This window comes from Orbicella faveolata, unplaced genomic scaffold, assembly GCF_042242905.1.
Source record: "Orbicella faveolata isolate gen_17 unplaced genomic scaffold, um_ofav_v1 contig_46, whole genome shotgun sequence".
Classification (NCBI taxonomy): Eukaryota; Metazoa; Cnidaria; class Anthozoa; order Scleractinia; family Merulinidae; genus Orbicella; species Orbicella faveolata.
Genome location: NW_028301576.1, coordinates 9,537,239 through 9,556,150, shown reverse-complemented (window position 1 = coordinate 9,556,150; position 18,912 = coordinate 9,537,239). Strand labels below are relative to the sequence as shown.

At 43.7% G+C, this 18,912-nt stretch overlaps 3 protein-coding genes across 3 annotated transcripts; 1 reads left to right on the top strand and 2 right to left on the bottom strand.

The window, feature by feature from the left end:
• Positions 1-1,707: 1,707 nt before the first annotated feature.
• On the bottom strand, positions 1,708-2,896 carry LOC149098292 (uncharacterized). Its single transcript, XM_089278299.1, has one exon. It carries the CDS (start codon positions 2,894-2,896, stop codon positions 1,793-1,795), a length of 1,104 nt encoding a protein of 367 aa, XP_089134425.1. The 3' UTR covers positions 1,708-1,792.
• A 5,502-nt stretch (positions 2,897-8,398) lies between these two features.
• LOC149098291 (uncharacterized) lies at positions 8,399-14,783 on the top strand. The gene is made up of 4 exons (XM_089276668.1): positions 8,399-8,687; positions 9,546-9,785; positions 10,201-12,561; positions 12,949-14,783. The coding sequence occupies exons 1-3, from the start codon at positions 8,399-8,401 to the stop codon at positions 12,543-12,545; spliced, it is 2,874 nt and encodes a 957-aa protein (XP_089132794.1). The 3' UTR covers positions 12,546-12,561; positions 12,949-14,783.
• LOC110051109 (prenylcysteine oxidase 1-like) lies at positions 13,842-18,384 on the bottom strand. Its single transcript, XM_089278297.1, has 3 exons — positions 17,982-18,384; positions 16,918-17,313; positions 13,842-16,483 (listed from the first exon to the last, which is right to left on the bottom strand). The coding sequence occupies exons 1-3, from the start codon at positions 18,304-18,306 to the stop codon at positions 15,687-15,689; spliced, it is 1,518 nt and encodes a 505-aa protein (XP_089134423.1). The 5' UTR covers positions 18,307-18,384; the 3' UTR covers positions 13,842-15,686.
• Between the last annotated feature and the right edge of the window lie 528 nt (positions 18,385-18,912).

Sequence of the window (18,912 nt, the reverse complement as noted above, 5' to 3'; positions counted from 1 at the left end):
AAGATCAGATCAACGCCATCAGCGAGATGGTTCTCAATTTGCTGAAAAAGAGGATCCCCATCAACGCAACGACTTATGGGAAACTGAAAAGACATAAAAGGGTTCTGCGCGAAGTGGGTAGACGCAAAAACTCTCTCAAGCGTCGAAGAGAACATCTCCTCACCCAAAACGGAGCGGGGTTCTGGAGCGGTTTGCACGGTTGTTTCAAAGCATGTTGTGTACGGTGAAAGGACGCAGTGAGGACGGTTACCCGCTGGAGGGGATCGACGTCATACCCAATTTCCCACCGAGAGAAGACGAGTCCCACAATACCATTCCTAAACTCGTGCAGTTGTTGCAAGACGCCAATCGTCGCGAAGCCCGATGGAAAGACTCGTACGAGTACTTGAACAAGAGGTACCACGACCTGTATCAAGAATACATGGCTTTAAAGTTCGGTGACTTCTGCCAAACCTGTCAAACGAAACGAGATACCACGCCGCCCGGTGGGTGCATCGAGTTGTGCAGGGAGTGCGGTAAAGGCAAGCGAACCGTTCGAAGTCTCGAACTCGAGTTGGAAAAGAAAGACGAATCCATACGGTACTGGCAAGACTGTTACGAGACGGCCTTGAGAGAATTGTCCGAGTTTCCTGACACGACCTTGAGTCAGAAGGTATGAACGAAGTCATGATGGTGCCCGTTCAAGAATTCAATCGTCTGCAAGATTATTACAAGGGGAAGATCAGCCAGAATGCCTTGTTGAACAAAGCCGGACGTCTGGCCGCCGAAGAACATCTCATCCTGAACGACAAACGCATCCCCGACAGCATGGCCGTTAAGATGACCAAACCCATCGCCTCCGAGGAAGGGAAACTGGTGAAACGTATACGGACGGGTAAAAGCGGTCCCATCTCGTACCAGGGAACGACAGAACCCGAAGGCATGGTCGACGCACCCGTCGAAACTCTGTTGAAACAGATCCTCAAGGGAGTCAACCAACCAGCCGCAGCCCCCGTGATCATCCCGCCACAACCCCTTTCTACGACAGGACTGAAAAAGGAGCTGAAAACCCCCATACCCTCCACGTCAGGTTTTAAAAAGGAGAAGAAAACCCCCAAACCTACCATTCCACCCAAACCAGTCACGCTAGGTAAAACTCCCCTATCGTCCAAGAAAAAAGCACCCATCTCCGATAGAGCCAGACGTGTACTGAAATCACTCGGTATCGACTACGACGACGGTGGTTACAGTCCCAAAGGCAAGGCAAAGAAGTACAAGAAGGTCAAACCGTCAGCCGCAGAAAAGTTACAAGCAGGGTGGGAAGATTTCGAAGACCCCTGGAGAAGGGGACTGGACTATGACTCGGATTAAGAAGAGGAAAAAGGCACCTCCACCCCCGAGGAGAAGTACCCGACGTCGCCGTCGCCAACGAGGGTATGGGATCGACATCCAAGAATGGTTGGCCAAGACTGGGATCGAGTTTCATTGGCCCGGTTATCAGTACATGGGACCTGGTACCAAACTGAAGAAACGTCTGGCGCGTGGAGACCCCGGGATCAACCGTCTGGACCGACTGGCCAAACAACACGACATTGACTATTCCAGGGCCAAGAACTTACAGGACAAATGGAACGCCGACACCAAGATGATCCAGGCCATCGACAAATTACCCGGACGTAAAACCATGACAGAACGCATTGTTAAGAAAATCATGCAGACCAAGAAACGTTGGAAATTGTAAAACCTTTTATTGTTGTTGTTGTAATTAAAGTTACACACGCTTTGTTGTTTTTCAAAAAGAGTCTCTTTTGTCCTATAAATAGTGTTCCAACTGATTCATAAGTTCGGCGGTAATGTATACATTGCGCGAATATTCAAACTGAGTAGCCTGCTCTACCTTATCCTCGCGTTCAAATTGTTGAAACCATCTACCCATGTCGTGTAACATAAACGACATCTTATCAAGCTCAGCAGCTATTTCAGTTATCATTTTTTCTGTTTTCCGTCTTTCTTGCATTCGTCTTACTCTGTTTTCTTCTGCTTCCTTCCTATTTTTCCTGATTTCCGAAAGTCTCCGTTTTACAGGATCCTCGGGTTCCGCTAACATGCGTTCTAACTCTGCTACCAACCCTTCATCAGGCTCAGAGTCAGAGTCAGAGTCAGAGGAGGAGGAATAAGACAACCGCCTCCCACGGCGTTGCGGTGGGGGTAATGCCTGTGGTGCTGCAGTGGTATTGGTGGTCGTGCTCTTAGCGGCGGTGGTCGTGCTCTTAGCGGCTGTGGGGGAATAAGACACCACCCTCCCACGGCGTTGCGGTGAGGGTAATGCCTGTGGTGCTGCAGTGGTAATGGTGGTACTAGTGTTGGTTAGTGGTAGTGTTGCAGTGGTAATGGTGGTACTGGTGTTGGTTGGTGGTAGTGTTGCAGTGGTAATGGTGATCGTGCTCTTAGCGGCGATGGTCGTGGTGTTGGATGGCGTTAGTGTTCCCCTGAAATCCCTCAGCTCAACCCGACCTCCAAACAAACCCCGAAGAATTTCATCCGGATCGTAATCATGCTCTTCCCACTGTCGTGTTGCAGTGGTAGTGCTCTTAGCGGCGGTGGTCGTGGTGTTGGACGGTGGTATTGTTTTCCTGAAATCCGTCAGCTCAACCCGAACTCCCAACAAACCCCGAAGAATTTCATCCGGATCGTAATCATGCTCTTCCCACTGTCGTGTTGCAGGTAAACGGGAGCGACGTTTGCGTTCCCTATAACGATTCAACGCGTCGCGCACCATGTCACGCATCTTGTACCGTGCACGATACCGTCTTTTCTGCTCGCGAACTTTCTCCGGATTTCTTTTCTTCCACTCTCGCACGAACTCTCTTCTTCTCACTCTCTGTCGTTTCAATGCTTCAGCGGAGCGGGCAGGCATAGTCTTCCGTAATGGACGCTCATACAAGTTCTAAAATGGGCGTGGAGAATAATCGTGCTCTATCTATCTACTATATCTCTCTATATCTCTATATCTCTATATCTCTATATATCTCTATATCTACTATATCTCATTTAAAAGAGCATAAAAAATACTCTCTAGAAAAAAAGTTTTCCTTCATGGAAGCTAATAGTAATTTTTAAACAATTTAAATAAATTAAACTTCACAATAAAAAAAAAAATCTCGCAAAAAAAAAATCTCGCAAAAAAAAAATCTCGCAAAAAAAAAAATCTCGCAAAAAAAAAAAAATCTCGCAAAAAAATCTCGCAAAAAAAAAAAAAAATCTCGCAAAAAAATCTCGCAAAAAAAAAAAAAAAAAATCTCGCAAAAAAAAATCTCGCAAAAAAAAAATCTCGCAAAAAAAAAAAAAAAAAAAATCTCGCAAAAAAAAAAAAAAAAAAAATCTCGCAAAAAAAAATCTCGCAAAAAAAAAATCTCGCAAAAAAAAAAAAATCTCGCAAAAAAAAAAAAAAAAAAATCTCGCAAAAAAAAAAAACCAGGGGGTAAGCCATCAAAATTTGCATTAATACTACAATATTTCTTTCAAAAGATTAAGCAAGCTATGGTGGCCGAGTGGTTTAAGGCGCTGGGCTGAAAATCCAGTGGGAATGTTATCCTGCGCAGGTTCTAATCCTGCATGCAGTGATTACACTTTAAAAAAAAAAAATCTCGCAAAAAAAAAAAAAAAAAAAAAAAAAAAAATCTCACATTTCCGTCACCATGGCAACAGCCAGTTGAATATTAACTCGAATCGAGTTACGCGTCAGAGTAGTATAGCACGTTAATAGGGGCCGTAGCCAATCAGGAGGCGATGCATATCATTAAAAAAGGCTCTCGACCAATCAGAGGGCAGTATTTTCAATTTGCATAAACAAGATGGCGCCTATTTATCAAAACATGGCGCCCGTGACGTCACACAGTTCGCGCTAACATTACTACTGTACTGTAGTAATTTTTAAACAATTTAAATAAATTAAACTTCACAAAAACAAAAAACAAAAAAATCTCGCAAAAAAAAAAAAAAAAAAAAAAATCTCGCATTTCCGTCACCATGGCAACAGCCAGTTGAATATTAACTCGAATCGAGTTACGCGTCAGAGTAGTATAGCACGTTAATAGGGGCCGTAGCCAATCAGGAGGCGATGCATATCATTAAAAAAGGCTCTCGACCAATCAGAGGGCAGTATTTTCAATTTGCATAAACAAGATGGCGCCTATTTATCAAAACATGGCGCCCGTGACGTCACACAGTTCGCGCTAACATTACTACTGTACTGTAGTAATTTTTAAACAATTTAAATAAATTAAACTTCACAAAAACAAAAAACAAAAAAATCTCGCAAAAAAAAAAAAAAAAAAAAAAAATCTCGCATTTCCGTCACCATGGCAACAGCCAGTTGAATATTAACTCGAATCGAGTTACGCGTCAGAGTAGTAAAGCACGTTAATAGGGCACGTAACCAATCAGCGTGCAGGGATTATACCACGTGACCAATTTTTTTCCATACATTCTCTTAAATTGTAAAATCCAAGATGGCGCCTTTGGTAAAACATGGCGCCCGTAACGTCACACAGTTCGCGCTAACATTACTACTGTACTGTAGTAATTTTTAAACAATTTAAATAAATTAAACTTCACAAAAAAAAAATCTCGCATTTCCGTCACCATGGCAACAGCCAGTTGAATATTAACTCGAATCGAGTTACGCGTCTTTTCGAAAAGTGTGTTTACTCAACAAAACGAAGCTTTTTTCCAAAGTTCCTGAGCTCTACGATCCCAAAAACGATTCAAGACACATAATTCAAGAATTATTTGAGATTGCAAACGGAAAAACGGCGATCCGAAGGGAATTTAGTCGCATTTGAATTTGAATTTGAATTTGAATTTGAATTTGAGTAGCACATGGCGAAGGTCATGCAAGCTCACTTACCTAAAATTTTCGCTTCTAATTTCTTGCTAACCGTAAAATTACATTCGTATTTACTTCAAATACCTTTAGGAATGTTGTCCGCTTCCGAAAACATCTTCAGGACGTTGAAATGATGCACATCGCTCGCTCGCTCAACAAAACGCCGCCATTTTGACTTAAAATTGGGTGATTTCGCAATGTCGTCATGTAAGCCACATTGAAAATCTGTCCAGCCAATCACAGATCGAGACCAAGTCACGTGTTACCACCGACCCAGGGGATAGGTGGATATACCCCACACTCGGTCGGAGACTGGACACCATTATACCGTGTGTATAAAAAATCGAGTCGAACCGTTCAAGTCACTCTGAGTTTTTGACTTGTATCGAGCGCTGGAAAGAAGAAACCATGGCACAGGAGCTGACCGACGAGGAGATGAACCAACAGATGGATCAATATGAAGCAGTGACCGATGAAGAGATGAACCAACTGATGGATCAATATGAAGCAGTGAGTATGACGTTCACAAACTGAGTATAACATGCACCCTGCACCAACTCTCCCATCATCTTTGTTACACCTTCTTTTCATAGAGTTACTGGGATTGGCTACCGGAAGAACTAAAGTGTTACGTACTTGACTTAGCAACTTGGCAACACATACGCGATAGAAGGAAAAATTATCAAATGAGAAACCTTCACAGAGAAATCTCGAAATATAACCAACTGAAAAGACAATGGTTTTACGGGCACATAGAACTACGACCGTCTAAAAGCTGCACAAACTTCTGTAATTGTCGCGTGGATCCTGGATTATATGGATATTGGGACGTGGATTATGTAATACATGGACATTGTATGGCGGATTATGAAATATATGGACATTGTACCAACAAGCGTGGCGAGAAAAGGAGTTTCTATCTAGGAAGTAGTTTCAGGAACGCATTAGACAACTTAAAAAAATCAACCCGCGAAGTTGTCCGCTTCTTTTCGGAGACCCGACAATAAAAACTACCTAATTAAAAAACGTTGTGTTTGTTGTCTTTTACAGAACAGACGGACCTACGACGAAGCCTTCCCCTTCGACGACGACAATGACGACCGAGCGATGCTCCAAACCGGAGGTGGTGCAAGACCACCTCTAGAATTCGAATTAAGACCCATAGGCGCTCGACGTCACTGGAGAAACGTCCTCAACAAACAACGGTACGAAGCCACGCTCAGACAACACAGAGACGTGACTCGCGATGACAATCTAGGTCAAGAATTGACTCGGGCCCTTCAACGATCCATCGAGCAACAAATCGCTCAGGATCCTACCCTGACACCCAACTCCACGGTCCATTTCACCATGCAGTCCCGTGCCTTCACGCACGCCTTTCAGTCCACCACCTTCACCGTGCGAGAATTCGAAGAAGGGAGTGAAAGACTAGACACTTATCTCCAGTCTCTCGCGGCCAAACTCAACTCCAACGAAGAATTCACCCCCGACGACACGTTTACCATGGAAACCACTTTCATACGTACCCCGGGTCGTGGCAGCGGGAACGGAAAACGATACAGGCCGAGTTGCGCCGCCGTGCGGGGAATCGTCAAACGGTCGCGCGTGACCATCCGAAACAAAGACACTCTCTGCTGCGCCCGAGCCATCGTCACCATGAAAGCCTGGGTAGACGCGAACGAGAATTCGCGTGACCAAGATTACCACAATCTCAAACAGGGGCGACCCGTCCAAGAGCGATTGGCCAAAGACCTCCACCGTCGAGCCAACGTTCCCGAAGGACCTTGCGGCATTCCCGAACTGCAACAATTTCAAAAAGCGTTACCTGGTTACCAGCTCAAAGTCATGTCCATCGACCCACCCCACATGATCATCTACGCGGGACCCGAACCCTCGGATAAGATCATTCGTCTCATCAAAGAAGGCGATCACTACGACGGATGCAATTCGTTTAAGGGATTCCTCGGCAAATCCTACTTCTGCGACGAATGCAATCGAGGCTACGATCACGACGACTTTCGTCATCATCCCTGCCTCGGTCAATGGTGCCCCGCCTGCAAACGAAAGGACTGTCCCGATTTCATCGATAAAAAACGACCCCTAGCTCCAGGCAAGTTTCCCGAACCCACCTCCATCTGCCAATCGTGTCACAGAAAATTCTTCGGAGACCGATGCTACGACGCTCACTCGCAAGTCCAGAGTCACAGCAAACACTCCATCTGCAACACTCACAAAAAGTGTGAGAAGTGTTGTCACGTCTACGAGCTTAAACGCAAGAACAAGCGAGGAGGGCGTCCCCGTGGTCACAAGTGCGGATGGGGCGAATGCAGCATCTGTGAAAAACAAGTCTATCTGGAGACGCACCGTTGTTACATCCAACGCCTCCCCGAAGACGAAGACGAGCCCAAAAAGATACACGTGTCGCGCGACAAAGTCAACGGGCGACCCTTCGAAGAACCCGGACCCGACGATCCAGACACGCGAGTCTTGGTAGACAGAGATCCGCCCCTTCAAGTGTACTGTGACTACGAAGCCATCACCGACGCCGAAGGGAATCAGACACCCATTCTACTCTGCCTGGAAGACGACGAAAATGAGATATGCTACTCCTTCTACGGGCCCAACTGCACCGCCGACATGTTCGAACACCTCGAATCCCTCGCCGTCGACCAGGACAATGGCGAACGGAACGTCATCGTAATCTTTCACAATCTCAAAGGCTACGACGGGATGTTCATCCTGCAACACTGTTACGCCACCCATCGAGAAGTCACCGACCCAATCACCGTCGGCACCAAGATACTGTCCCTAAAATCCGACAGATTGACTTTCAAAGATTCCCTCTGCTTTCTCCCGTTCCCGCTGGCCAACTTTCCCGCCACCTTCGGAATCACAGAACTGCGTAAAGGATTCTTCCCGCACAAATTCAACACTCTAGAAAATCAAGAGTACGAAGGTCCCATGCCACCGCGAGACATGTACGATCCCGACGGCATGTCCGCCAAAAAGAAAGCCGAGTTCGAACAGTGGTACCAAGAGAAAGTCGACAACGACTACCATTTCGTACTAAGGGAAGAAATGGAAGCCTACTGCGAGTCGGACGTCAAACTCCTCAAAGCAGGCTGTCAAAAGTTCCGGCAAGAATTCAAACAAAAAGCCGACTTTGACCCCATGGAGAAATGCATCACCATCGCCTCCGCCTGCAACCGATTCTGGCGCAAGAAACTCGTCCCGCCCAACACCATTGCCTCCAGACCCCCGCGAGGATGGCACGGCGCCCGATCCAATCAGTCCGTCGAAGCCCTGAAATGGCTAGCCTGGCAAGAACACTCGTTGCAACGCACGGGTCAAGGTGATCGTATCCTCACGGTACGAAACGGAGGTGAAGTACGAATAGCCAATCAGCTCGTGGACGGATACGATCCGACCACTCGAACCGTCTACGAATTCCACGGATGTCTATGGCACGGGTGTCCTCGCTGTTTCCCGACCCATCGAGACCGATATCCCATCTGTCACGCCGATCGCACCATGCAGGAAGTCTACGAGGCCACACTCCGCAAACACAACCTTCTCAGTCGCCAAGGTTACCAGCTCTGCGTCAAGTGGGAATGCGACTGGGCCCTAGAAGTCAAAACCGACCCTGATCTACGTCGGTTCCTAGACACGTTCGAAATCGTCAAACCGCTCGAACCCAGAGAAGCTTTCTTCGGAGGACGCACGAACGCCGTCAAACTACATCACGTGGCCGACGTGGCTCAAGGAGAGAAAATCAAGTACATCGACGTGACGTCGCTCTACCCCTGGGTCAACAAGGGAAGCAAATACCCCATAGGACACCCGCAAGTCATCGTCAACCCCGACGACCAAGACATCCATCACTACTTCGGTATGGCCAAAGTGGACATACTACCACCTCACGAACTTTACCATCCCGTTCTACCTTTTCGGCACAGGGGTAAACTCACCTTCCCACTCTGCCGATCGTGCGTGGAACACGAAATGAACAAACCCCTCCTTGAGAAATCACATCGATGCTCTCACACGGCCGAGCAACGCACGCTACGAGGGACCTGGTGCACCCCCGAAATCGAGAAAGCCGTTGCCATGGGATACACGCTCATCAAGATCCACGAAGTCCACCATTTCCCGGAAAGACAACGTCGTACAGGACTCTTCGCCGATTACGTGAACACCTGGCTAAAAATCAAACAGGAATCCGCCGGCTACCCCCACTGGTGTCACACCCCCCAAGACAAGACACAGTACGTGCAACAATACCGCCAGAAAGAAGGCATCGCTCTCGATCCGGCCATGATCCAAAAAAACCCCGGACGCAAAGCCACCGCCAAACTCATGCTCAACTCTTTCTGGGGCAAGTTCGGCGAAAACCTACCCAAACCCACCACCGAAGTCGTCTACACTGCAGCACAACTCTTCGAACTCGTTTCCAATCACTTCAACGACATAAAACAAGTCAGAATCGCCCACGACGAAGCCCTAGAGGTCGTCTACACCGAACTCAAAGACAATCAACCCGACAACGGACGAATCAACATCTTCGTCGCCGCTTTCACCACCTGTTGGGCTCGACTCAAATTATACAGCTACCTGGAACAATTAAAACAACAAGTCCTCTACTTTGACACTGACTCCGTCATCTACTCGCACAAACCAGGTCAAGCCGATGTCCCGCTAGGCGATTACCTCGGAGAGATGACCAACGAGCTCGACGACGGCGACTTCATTACCACTTTCACCTCCGCTGGACCCAAGAATTACGGGTACAAAACCCACCAAGGCAAAGTCTGCTGCAAAGTCCGAGGCTTCTCCCTCAATGTACGAGGAGCCCAACAACTCAATTACGACGTCATGGAACAAAATCTACTCGACGAACTCACACAACCTCTCGAGGACGGTGGACGACGCAACATCCCCGTCGTTAACCCCAACTTCTTCTACAGAAACCCAGCCACCAAACATCTCAAGGTCCTCACACGCACCAAACACTACGGACTTGTCTTCGACAAACGCGTCGTAGACACGAACACTTTCATGTCGTTTCCATACGGATACACACCATTGTAATTTTTTACTTCCTGTAAAATCAATAAAAATCATCTTTGAAAACTCATTTCCTGTCTATCGCCTTATTTGGGCACGCACGTGACCTGGGATGCAAAAGACTGCTGACCTGTGACGTCACTGCAGACGCATATTTTGATAACCCCCTAACTCATGAATATATTAATGAGCAAATCCGGCCCTCTGATTGGTCGAGAGCCTTTTTTAATGATATGCACGGCCTTCTGATTGGCTACGGCCCACACAAGCGTCCTATACTACTGGCGTACTGGGCCTTCTCAGAAGTGCTCCAAGAGCCGTGAACCCATTCTCAAAGACGCAAGTATACGCGGCTATTCTTCTGAATGTCAAGAGCACAGTGGAAAAGGGCGTATTCTACCGTCCATGGCCCTGCTGGGAAGACTTACGCTTCAATGATGACTGCGACAAAGAGGGTCTGTGGGTTGTGAAGTGTAACCGTTACCATTTTCTAAAAGTGCAGTACAATGACTGGATCGACAGCTTAGCTCTCCCAAGCATCTTTGAGTGGACAGATGATTGCACACTAGAAGAAAGGCCAGATGCAAGGCTAAAAGAACTACCTCAAGATTTCGAGGAGGGCATTATCCTGGAACATCTTCGCAAATTTGTCAACTCCAAGGGCCCAGAAAAATGTTTCATGGGAAGCATCGGATATGACCAACAAGAGGGTAACGAAGACCCGGTCTCTCCTGCAAGAATTGTTCAACAGATCGAGGCAAAGGAGGAAGCTTTTGTCGATGGAACTGCGGTTGTTATTCTTTCCTATTCTGTTGCAAATCGGAGATTTAAGGATATTCTGGATCTGAATGCAAAATTTTGCAGCACTAAAGAAAAGTTTCTGTTCGTCACAAGTGCAAAGGAAGTAGCTGAAGAATGGCCTCAAATGACGCCAGCCACGATACCAAAGTTGATTTGCTGTTGCCTCGAAATGAGAGCAAGAAACGCTCAATTTGCAATTTTCTCTGCTGCTGATCCGAGGAGACATACTTTTCGCTACATTCTGATTGAAGCATCGTTCCCACAAGACAAGGAAACTAATGAAGAAGTCCTGATCTCCATCACACAGGAAAGCAACTATAAGAACAACCAGGTGCACATCAAAGACGAGCCAAATATTGAGGGAAGTTCCATATCCGAAAGCGTGCAAGACACAAGTAGCGAGAGTATAGGCCTAAAAAGACCCCTTCAAGAATCACCTGATGACTCCGTTTCAAGCAAAAGGTTCCGTCAGCAAGACGACTTGATGTCCGCTACTGGTACAGAGCAACTGAGTTACGGTCCATACATTCCACAAAATGACAGAGAGGGCGATGTCTCTGTCAAAAAAGAAAGAGAAAAAGACATTTCCGTTTTGAACATTAAAGAGAATGGATGTACTCTTGAAACCTCACATGCGGAAACTATGAACAAGGGGAACAGCAAAGTCAAAAGGTTGAAGAGTAAGTCACTCGCAGAAAAACCAAAGGCCAAAAAGAAAGACAAACATGCGATCTCTAATGGCAGCGAAGTCAAAAGATCGAAGACTGAGTCACTCGCTGAAAGACCAAAGCACAAAAAGAAAAGCAAACATGCGATCTTTAAAGGTCACGACTCCACGTCAGTGGCACATCGGCAAGAAACGTTAACTGAAACGACGGAGAGCAATAGAAGCGTAGCGTCAACTAGTGAGCCTGGTTTAGAAGAAAGAGAGAAAAATATGAAGAAGGCGCCGAAAAACAGCATCTCAGTAGCGTCAAAAGATGACGAGATGATGACAACGGTGGACAACGTGCTGCTCGCTGAAGCTGATGACGATGAGAGCACTGACATCGATGATGTCATCGTCAACACTGCTAGCGAAGGCCAAGACGTTTTGTTTTCAAATGGTGGATCCAGAAATAAGATCCCTCTTAACATCCCCGCATATATGGAAGGAACCAATCGTATCACGGGAATTATCGTGGATCTCTGGCGTGAATACAAAGAAATTCAGGGGTACAGCAAAATTCAAATTCAGGAAAGAGGAAGTAGCGATCTTTCTACATATGAGGTTTGCACCAGACTTCAGGATTTTACCGTTGATGAGCTGGATCGATCCGATGAAAAAGGGTACACCGCCCTCCTAAAAGCCTGCTCCATGCCTTCCATGAGCCCTCATGTGATGCAGTACCTCATCACTACAAGAAAAGTAGACCTCAACTGTAAGCTGCCTCTTGATTTTGACAGGCACCACTCAACAGCCAAGAAATTGGTTCCAGGAATGTCCGCTCTGTCCGTGGCGATCAGAAGCGGAAATATAAAATCGGTTCCCACTTTCATGACACGGCCAGGAAGCATTGCTGTTCGAAGTGCTGACCATGACGGAAACACTGCCTTACATTGCTGTGTTCTCTCGTATTCTAAAAGTTCCTTCCAGAAACTTTTTCCCCTTTTCAAGCCGCTGGAATGGAGAGAGATGCGCAACAGCAAAGGAATGAATCCTTTGGATGTGTGTGTTGCAGAGATAGAATCACGAAGACAAACTAAAGGGAAGGAAAAATCTTTCGAATACCTTGAATACATGCGTGAAGAAATGGAAAAGAGTTCTGCTTAGAGTTCGCAAATATGAGGTACGTGGTATGTCGGGGTAGAAGACAGACTATAGTAGATTAGTTAAACGCAGTAGTTTTTGCCACTAGTTTGAAGTTGACCGCGCGTGTACACGTGATTATACAGGGATCGTCAGTTTGCACAACAGTTTCATATATTTCATTAGCTTTGTTTAAAAGTCGGCGTTAAGTTACTATTCATTAGTGTTGGGTTCACTTAATTTGTTTATTCCAAAGAGTGAGCAACAGTAATTTTCACCTTAAAATGACAAATACCTTGCCACAGAGACCATAAGAAAACTAGGTCAATTAGGTAGGACTTTAATTTAAGGTAGGATATTAATTTAAGGAAGGGTCATAAGCAATTTTTTTGAGTAGACGGCTGACTGAATCTGTTCTGTTTGGCAGGTGGTTAGCAGACCTGGAGTGATGTCCTGTCATTGATTACTGCATTCGGTTAATAAGTGGATTGCCGTTGCGATTGGAAAGCACTGATCATACAGTGACGTGCTGTCCTCATCCATGCCCCTGTACATCAGGTCAAATGCTGTCAGAGGCTAAAGCAACTGACGGATGGCAACATTGGTAGAAGTCACAACTAGACGAAATGAGTGCTTTGTCAATCAAGATTTTGCATGTAATCTTTGGAACACATTTATGATTTCCAGTCTGCACTGCGCAGTCTCAGCACCCTAATGTTTATAAACAAAAAATCTCACTCGATGAAATGTGAATTGATGTTATTGGTACGAACCACATACCTTATCTTTGAGGTCTTTGAAATTCTTTTCCAACTGCTTCATTGATTTTTACAGTTGCAAAGTTGTTTCATCTTGTGATATGAGAAAGAACGAAACAAAGGTTCGCGTCCATATTAGTAATGGCGGTTGACATGAAACTTTGAATTTACTCAATGTAAGTAAATGCGAAATGTTCACAATTTGTGACGTCATACACAAAGAAAAACAAAAAACGTAAACAAACTTTTGATAGTGCGCAGTATGGACTGGAAATCATCCGTTACAGTGATCAGATTAGCTACAGTGGGAGACTAACTTTTAGTTACAGAGGTGTTGCCTTTCTAGCTGATTTGACATCAGTATTTTGTGAATTTGAAGGGCCTAAAGTAACTAATTATTATATTTGGTGTTAATATCAAAAATACTTTCCAACAGTGGTAATTATTTTTGCTTGGCATCAGGTGTTCAAGTGCTGTAGCAAAACAAATTTAGGTTGGATTACTCATTCCCAGTCCCTACCTTTTTCTTACTCAAAGGTGATGAAAGACTGGAGAGATAGGATGTCTTGATCCAGTGCCTTTTTATTAAATCAAACCCTTTCCTTGAAATTCACTAGTGATAGTCAGTTACCTTACCTTACAATATTAATACAGGGCTCATATACTACTTTGTAAAGATTTCCACGTGTATAGTTTATAGAAAACTAAGGACACTTTTGGCTTGCAGAGTAGTTAAGTGGTGTTAGTTATTAGTATAACTCAAGACTTCAAACGTAGTGAAAGAATTACGATGATTCTGGTCATTTGTTACTACAAAATAGGGTTGATTTACATTTTCCATCAGAGCTAATCATGATGGAAATCAATTTCACCATAATAATTATGTTTGAAGAAGTATTAGAGTAGTAAAACATATGGTGTTTCCTCAAAAAAAGAAATCAGAATTGCCACTACAGAGTACTACAGTAGTGCTGTTAATATCTTGAGTGTTGCAGTTATATAACATTGGATTAAACATAATTTAGAGGAAATGAACAGAAACCATTACAGATAGTTAATCTTTTGATTACAATTAATGCTTTAATTGACATTAGTTAGGAAATTTCCCTTTTTGTTGTGAGAATTCAGATATTACAGCACAAAATACATGTGGCTGCTTTAAAAAACTGTTTTCAAGAGTATTATATATTATCCTCAGTGATGTTATTATATTTTTTACTAGTTATAAGAAAATGTGAAGAAACCATGAAGCAACATTAATAGTTTTACCATAGAATTTTGTAAAATTAATTTTTTACATTAAGATTGAGGAAATTGCCCTCTGAGTAGAAATTCAACTGATATTGCACACAATGGCTGTTTAAAAACCCTTTGGATCACTATTGATATTTCTCGTATATTCACATAATTTTACAAGTAATTATGTGTCTTGCTGTATTTGGTGAGAATTGTTTCAAATGTTGCTGTTGTATATGAAAAGGTGCATTAAAGGTAATGGAGTGTACATTTGCTGTTAAACCTTGATGTTACTTGCATTAGAGCAAAAAAGGTTCTCTTATTTAACTATCCCTGTGGTTTCTGACACAGACAGCCCAAGCTCATTGACTTTGTAACAGGCAGTGCAATGGTCACAAAAGTGATACTGTCTCAAAAAAACTCAAACCTGTGGCAAAGAGCAAGAAAACAACAGTTTAAATCACAACAAAAGATATCTAACCATTAATTTTAGTGGCAAATATAAATTGTTCATTTCTGGCAACAAAAATGTTTGTTGCATTTTAATTGTTAATTTCAACACAGAGCTTTCAAAGAATGAGGCTGGGCTCCTCTAGGACTTGCTTTGGTTAGATGTATTTGTTCAAAATACAATTCAAGCAAAAATTTCTCCAACTTATCAAAGGTGTAAACATCTTTCTGTCAGTTTAGTACTTCAAGTTGTTGTCACTGCCATGCTAAATAGAATATTAGCCCCCTTCCAACCCCTCCCCTCCCCCTGCCACCCATGTATTTGGTCAGGTTATACTGGTGACCATATACTCTTCTGGGAAAAGAGAGGAACAGTGCAAACTTGTTTCTTACCCAAGGGCTCAATAGAAACACTCCAGTCACTGTCAGGATTGAACTGGTAAGCCTGAATCCTGAATTCAGTACTCTGACTGTATTCCCCCTCCCCAGAAAGTTGCAGAATCCCAGCCTAGTCCCTCTGAATCCTCTTTGTTTTAATCAGTGACTTCAATGTAGACTCCAGACTGCTCTCAGCCAAGAATTCCAATGTGACTTGGTTAAAAGACTCATCTGAAACATCTTAAAATATCAAAATTTTACGTCCTAAAAATTACAAATTATTGAGTCAGCTTGCAATGTTCTCACAGTACTGACCGAATCTAAAAATTTAAAACTACTTGCATTACAGTTCACTTTTGATATCTGAGGGTATGGCATTATCTTGTGCTTGTGGTGAACTTCCACCAGTGTAATACTTATGTGCCAACAAGGCAGCATTCTTAGCACTCACTGCTGACATCTCCATTGCACTAGCAGAATGTTCAATTGCATTGATGTAGAACACACCATCATCCAAAACAAAAGACCAAAACTTCTCAGGAGGTGTATAGTGGGGATATGCAAGCCAGGAGACAACTTTCACTTGCTCCACATGGCTGTACAACTCACTTAGCTGTGATGCAGTTAGATCAGATCGTGAGAAAACTTTGCGAATAGGTAAGTCCATAGGATCAGCGTTTGACCTGTTTTCCACTGGGTCTTGCAGACCTACGGAGGTGAAGTAGTTTTCTGGTGTTTCTGTAGTGCCAATTATTTCTGGTATGTCATCCTCAGTTGAAAAACCAAAATGGGTCATGTTGACTTGACCATGCACAAAAGTAGCAACTGTGCGCCAGAAGTTTCCCAGTTCTTTTGGAACCGGCCATTCTCTGCAATCTTTGCAGTCAAAGAAGTAATCAAGAATCTCAAAAGGGGCAGCTACAATGACAACATCATAGTGCTTGTCTGGAATTTGCCCATCACCTTTTAAGGAGTAAACTGGATGTCCAGTGCTGCTCTGAGTTGTTTTAACTACCTCTGTGATTTTGGTGTTTTTGTACACTGTAGCTTTGGATTTGGAAAGTAAACCCTCGCAGACTTTCCAGTTTCCACCTTCGACTGACCAAAGCCCACCCTGTGCACCTGCCAGGGAAACTGACCCTGATTTCAAAAGTAAAAGAATGAGATTAAATCAGGAATAACAGATAAAAGACAAAATATAACATGAAGTAACATAAAAACAGCTGCATATTAAGTAATCCAACAGTCAGCCAATTAACTAATGTGAAATGCCAACTTTCAGCTCCCTGAAGCATTCCAACATTCTTGCTTTGGCCAGGAGTACCCTAAATTAACTGAATGCAATACCAGAACTGCTTTCCTCAGATTTCCATTAGGTATTTAACGTTTCTTAACACAAAGTGCCTTGGTTTTTCATGTTATGAGGAAAACAAAACAACAACAACAACAACAACAACAACAACAACAACAACAACATCTAGATATATCTGTAATTATATGTCTAGAAAGGTCTTCTTTAAAAAAGAAATCTACAATTCAGTTCACTCAAGTATTAAAGACATCAACCTACATACCTGCAAACCCATTCAAAGTCACATCCTGACCATAATTGACCCTCATGACAGCTGTCACTAGCTCATCAATCAAGCGGGACTTGAGGCCAATCTCCTCCAAAGTTTGTCTTGTTGTCTTCTGGGTGTATTCATAAAATTCTTCCCCACCCATTGCTTTTAGCATTTCAGGTACACTTTCAAAAGCTTCTTGGTTTTGCTGCAGCTTATAAATATTTGAAAAGTTCTTCAACATGTTTGTGATAAATTTGTCCATAGTGTAAAGGTCAAATAAGCCATATCTCCAAATGAGCTTTATGTAGTTCACAAGTGTCCATCTGTTACCATAAAAGGAAAATTTCTTGCCATTATAAATTCCAAGAAGGGCACTTGGTTCACTGCTTTTGAGCTTCTTGAGTCCTGTTATATAAACGAGAGGAAATGGAAACATAAAAGTATGGATTTTGCACACAGCATTGTTTGAGTTTAATCCTAGCACAAAATAAGCTCAAAACCACCAGTTGTTATTCCTCACTTATCCCCGCTAGAAGTGTTCTCCAAAAGACCTGTACACAAGGGTAAAACTCTCTCCTACACAGAAGCTCTAGATAATGGTTTTTTTGGGGGTGGGGAGGATCCGCTGAGTAATGAGTAACCTTTGCAGTATACATCCAATGGCTTCAAAATTTCAGCGGTTCCTTTGAAAGAGGGGCTCTCCCTGAAAGCCCAGAGGGGTTTACTGAGAGCCCCTCCTCCAGAGAGACACTTATTAGAGCTTCTTGTAGAATCCCATTGGGGTAAAATAAAGATTGATTGCTTGATTGAAAATTTTTCGACAGGGCCTGTTCCAGAGGACGGAGTGGGGCGGATGGGGTGGGGGTGGGGATGGAAATAAGAAATGGAATGTCATAGTACAAAACACTTTTTAACAGTCACGCAATCGAGAAAACTCATGTAAATTCTTTCGACATTGGGGGATCTAGTTGCTTTTTGCAGCTCAAACGATTGGGATACTAATTTCAACTTACATTTAAAAATGCTATAAGCTTAATATGAAACGATCACCAAATACTTAACAACGAACTTACCGAGAAGTTTGACGAAATCTCCCATATATTTATTATCGGGGTGAATTATGGATCCTCCAGATTCAAAACGTTTTCCATCAATTTCTATCGTATCTAAACGTCCACCGATCCTGTCTGAAGCCTCAAATACATCAATCGTTGCCTCTGATCCAAAAAGCTCCCGAAGAAAGTGCGATGAACTCGAACCTCCGATGCCCGCTCCAATGACGGCTATATTGGGTTTAAACCTCCGCTCTGCTGCGAAAACCGATCTTTGCCTGGCGAAGAAGAGAGTTGGGAATAAGAAAATGCTCGTGCCTAGGCCAAAACCAAATGCTCGATACATTGCTTTCTCTGTAAGGGCAGTAATGACCGAAAAATACTATGCAGACTGCCTGAGCTTGCGTGACGAACCCAAAGAGAATTTGTGTCTCCATACATGAGCTATCAACCGGGAGCCGCGAATTGGGTGCTGACCAAAAAGATCGCGGATTTAGGAATACGAAATTTTCCGAAACAGACCCTGGCGCGCAAATGATAATACACTCTTTCTTTTTTCACAAGAAGTGTTTTATGAGAATATCGAGGCAGAAATTTGCGAAATTTTAAGGATATTTTCAAAATAAAAATCATTTTTAGCTCTTATAATTACCGAGCAGGAGGTCTGTATATAGAAGAATCTTGACCGAGGTCGTGAGAACAGACCGAACGCAGTGAGGTCTGTACACACAACCGAGGTCAAGATTCTCCCATACAGACCGACTAAGCTCGGTTAATAAGATGTTTATTATATGGCAAACAAGAACAATTTAATTCGTACCAGCTGAGTCATTTTTCTTGCGAACGGCGATGAGCCGAACTTAATTCTGCGAACGTTTGCTCGTCTTCTACACTTTTTTTTCTGATCAAGCTTTTTGGCACTGCTATAAATAAATATTGTTAGAAGAAAATA

What these genes read in the sequence shown, in the direction of transcription:
- LOC149098291 (XM_089276668.1), top strand. Translation starts at nt 8,399, where the DNA reads ATGCAGGAAGTCTACGAGGCCACACTCCGCAAACACAACCTTCTCAGT. An exon ending in CCCCTGGGTCAACAAGGGAA is followed by an intron (nt 8,688 to 9,545) that starts GCAAATACCCCA and finishes CGCACAAACCAG; the next exon opens with GTCAAGCCGATGTCCCGCTA. An exon ending in CACACAACCTCTCGAGGACG is followed by an intron (nt 9,786 to 10,200) that starts GTGGACGACGCA and finishes GGCCCACACAAG; the next exon opens with CGTCCTATACTACTGGCGTA.
- LOC110051109 (XM_089278297.1), bottom strand. Translation starts at nt 18,306, where the DNA reads ATGTATCGAGCATTTGGTTTTGGCCTAGGCACGAGCATTTTCTTATTC. An exon ending in AGATTTCGTCAAACTTCTCG is followed by an intron (nt 17,314 to 17,981) that starts GTAAGTTCGTTG and finishes TTTATATAACAG; the next exon opens with GACTCAAGAAGCTCAAAAGC. An exon ending in GACTTTGAATGGGTTTGCAG is followed by an intron (nt 16,484 to 16,917) that starts GTATGTAGGTTG and finishes TTTTGAAATCAG; the next exon opens with GGTCAGTTTCCCTGGCAGGT.
- LOC149098292 (XM_089278299.1), bottom strand. Translation starts at nt 2,896, where the DNA reads ATGCCTGCCCGCTCCGCTGAAGCATTGAAACGACAGAGAGTGAGAAGA.